Source organism: Dipteris shenzhenensis, chromosome 10 (assembly GCF_047967505.1).
Source record: "Dipteris shenzhenensis isolate YYH24624 ecotype China chromosome 10, Dip_SZ_1.0, whole genome shotgun sequence".
In the NCBI taxonomy this organism is placed as follows: domain Eukaryota; kingdom Viridiplantae; phylum Streptophyta; class Polypodiopsida; order Gleicheniales; family Dipteridaceae; genus Dipteris; species Dipteris shenzhenensis.
The window spans coordinates 24,558,120-24,560,871 of record NC_141605.1 but is presented as its reverse complement, the minus strand read 5'-3'; the positions used below and the strand labels follow the sequence as shown (position 1 = coordinate 24,560,871).

Below are 2,752 nucleotides of genomic sequence, written 5' to 3'. Positions count from 1 at the left end.
CCCTCGACCCATCTCTTCTTCCCCTTAATTGGTACACCTAATTAGCTGGTGGTGGCAACCGCAATCAACCCTCTTCCCATTGTTCCACCTCCCCTTTAGTGTGCCCTCTTCCTTTCACCCCTCTTCTCCATGAGAAATAGTTAATCATGCACTTTCCCTCTTCCTTGTGACCCCTCTTCTTTCCTCCACAACGCGTCCCCCAACTAATTCAATTTGGATGTTTGGGTGAAGAAAGGATTCCAATTGTGATGAGGAACAATAAAGGATGTCCAAAGAGGCAAGCATTCTATCAACTTTATACTAACTTTATACTGTACAACTTTATACTAACTTTATACTGTACGGGGTGAGCTTTAGTGTGTGGTGTGTTGGCAAAAAAAGGTCTGCAATGTGAATAGCTATTGCAACTGGCCTGAGCCGAGCTAGCAATCCGAGAGGCTACCATGGATCATTGGGTTGCAGGTAGCTCCTCCTCTACTTGGGGAGTCCACCCTCGAACCATCTCCTTGGTCGTCCACTTCCTTGCCATAGTCTCTGTCATCTTTGTGCTCATCTGGACCATCTCCTTTCGTGGGGGTCTCGACTTCAATGCTGCAAATACTAACCTTATCTTCAATGTGAGTATATCTACTGTCCCTGTCTTGCCTTGTTGCTTTCCTTGCCAGAGTATCTCCATGACTACCGTCCTCTGTGCTCTGTCTTTAATGTTTTGGGTACCTTTTTCTGCAAAGAATTTGTTTTGGGTACCTTGTCTCATCTCTGAAGCAACTCTTGACAATCGCCCGTAAGCTCCAATCGTTGCTTTGCCTGCTCAAATTAAGTATTCCTTTGTACTTCGCCTCTTTTTCGCTCATGTTTTCCTTAATAGGTCCACCCTTTCTTGATGCTCCTCAGCTTCGGCTTCCTCTCCAGCGAAGGTAACTCCGACTTGCCTCTCATTACAGGATCGAAACCTTGTCGTTTGCTCTTTCTGTTGATGCCTTAACTTCCTTGTGGGTGCAGCCATTTTGGCGTTTAAGAGTTTGCCAGGATCTAAAGCCTTCCGAAAGATCGTTCATCTGTCGATCCATCTCGCGGCACTCGTGTTGGCTGTTGTTGGGATCTGTGCCGCCTTCAAGTATCATAACCTGAACAGCATTGACCATTTATACAGTCTCCATTCCTGGTTGGGGCTTGCCACTATCATACTTTACGGACTTCAGGTATGGTCCCGTAGAATTCAGTGCGCGTTTTTACCTTACTTGACCGCTGGGCCGTTAGAGTGCCACACGTCTTTTGGAAACTGTAGCAAAACGGCCTGTTTCTCAGGGTTTGCTTATGTGCTCAGAATTGCTTTCTGGTGTTTGTCCGCAGTGGTTGATTGGGTTTTTCTCCTTCTTTTTCCCTGGCTTCTCACCTTCAGTGAGGGCTTCGGTGCTGCCATGGCACGTCTTTTTAGGGCTTTTCATCTACGGTTTGGCAATAGCAACAATCGAGTTGGGCTTTTTGGAGAAGCTGACGTTTCTTCAGCAGAGCAGTACCATTGGAAAGTTTAGTTCAGAAGCTATCTTTGTAAATGTGACTGGACTCGTAGTTTTATTATTGGGAGGCTTTGTCTTTATTGCAGCTGTGGTGCCTGATCATGTTAGCGATGATGGCTACAGACCGATCGAGTAGAGTTTTCAAACAGATTGGTTCGTTGAAAAAATGTATTTGGTCATCCTTCAGCCCACATACATATAATTATCCTGAATCAGCAAAGTTGAGATGTTTCTAAATTAGAAACAAATGGGATGAGTGGAGATATGTAAGCCACTGTATTGAAGAACCAAACTTTTGTAATGCATTTTCCAACAAGCTTGATCCGTTTCCTTGAGTTCTCAAATTTCCTTGAATCGTGATCTGAAAAGATCCTTGAATAAGTAATTTGATGACTAGTTTGAGCAATGGCTGGGTATTCTCTTCAAGATTCATACCATTCCTTTAGACAATTGTATAATTCGGCTCTTTGGCTTTTCCCCCCGTTTTAGAGAATCCCTAACACAAACACCCATGATGTAAGATATCTTCATCTCTATCTATGGTTTTAATAGCCATCAACAATAGTTTCCAGCAATACACATTTCATTTATGTTTCAATCTTAGTGAAGACATGGCTGTAAATGGGCTGCTCCCATAAAACAACTCATCACTTGGGGTTATCCATCCCAATCACATATTCTTAGGTTCGAAATTGTGCCTACTTTCTTCCTCAAGGATGGGTATGATAGTATCATGTATAGGACTTCGGGTACTCATTCATTGCATTTGGTGAGATTGACGAATCTTCACTTTCTAGTTCCTCTTTAGATTGGCATGATGTTTTCATGGTCCATTATTTCAGCAAGATAAGATCATCCCATAGCTTTTCTAGTTTTGTTTTGAATGTAAGGAAGAAGGATTCCTCTTCTCTTTATGTTTGCATTTGATGTATATTTGCTTCCAAGATTTTGATAGTGTCAATAGACCTTGCATCAATCCCTTCTCTTTCTAACTTGTGGACTCTCATAATGAGCTAGTCTTTGATTGATTGTATCCATTCAATGTGCACTTCCAACAATCTATTTCCTCAAACATATCGGTTGCAAGGGATATTCTTTGAGCTTTTGAAGTGCTAACCATTAAGACTCTACATTAGCGTCTGGTAATATCTTGTTAGTATATGTTGCATTTACCAAGGGATTGGGGGCATACTTTTGACCTTGATTTAGGATCTGATGAGCTTGATTTTTCG

The 2,752-nt window shown here is 42.3% G+C and overlaps 1 protein-coding gene across 2 annotated transcripts; it reads left to right on the top strand.

Annotated features, from left to right (window-relative positions):
* The first annotated feature begins 340 nt into the window (after positions 1–340).
* LOC147897598 (putative ascorbate-specific transmembrane electron transporter 2) lies at positions 341–1,851 on the top strand. Of its 2 annotated transcripts, none has more exons than XM_087380480.1 (4): positions 341–617; positions 869–917; positions 1,003–1,202; positions 1,354–1,851. In XM_087380480.1, the coding sequence occupies exons 1-4, from the start codon at positions 444–446 to the stop codon at positions 1,654–1,656; spliced, it is 726 nt and encodes a 241-aa protein (XP_087236606.1). In that variant the 5' UTR covers positions 341–443; the 3' UTR covers positions 1,657–1,851. The 2 variants fall into 2 exon arrangements, with proteins under 2 accessions (XP_087236606.1, XP_087236607.1); XM_087380481.1 differs by lacking the exon at positions 341–617 and adding an exon at positions 627–784 and having other exon boundaries at positions 895–917.
* The last annotated feature ends 901 nt before the right edge of the window (positions 1,852–2,752 follow it).

Coding starts and splice junctions, on each gene's coding strand:
- LOC147897598 (XM_087380480.1), top strand. CDS start 444: ATGGATCATTGGGTTGCAGGTAGCTCCTCCTCTACTTGGGGAGTCCAC. Junction 618..868: donor ATACTAACCTTATCTTCAAT/GTGAGTATATCT, acceptor TTTCCTTAATAG/GTCCACCCTTTCTTGATGCT. Junction 918..1,002: donor CGGCTTCCTCTCCAGCGAAG/GTAACTCCGACT, acceptor TTGTGGGTGCAG/CCATTTTGGCGTTTAAGAGT.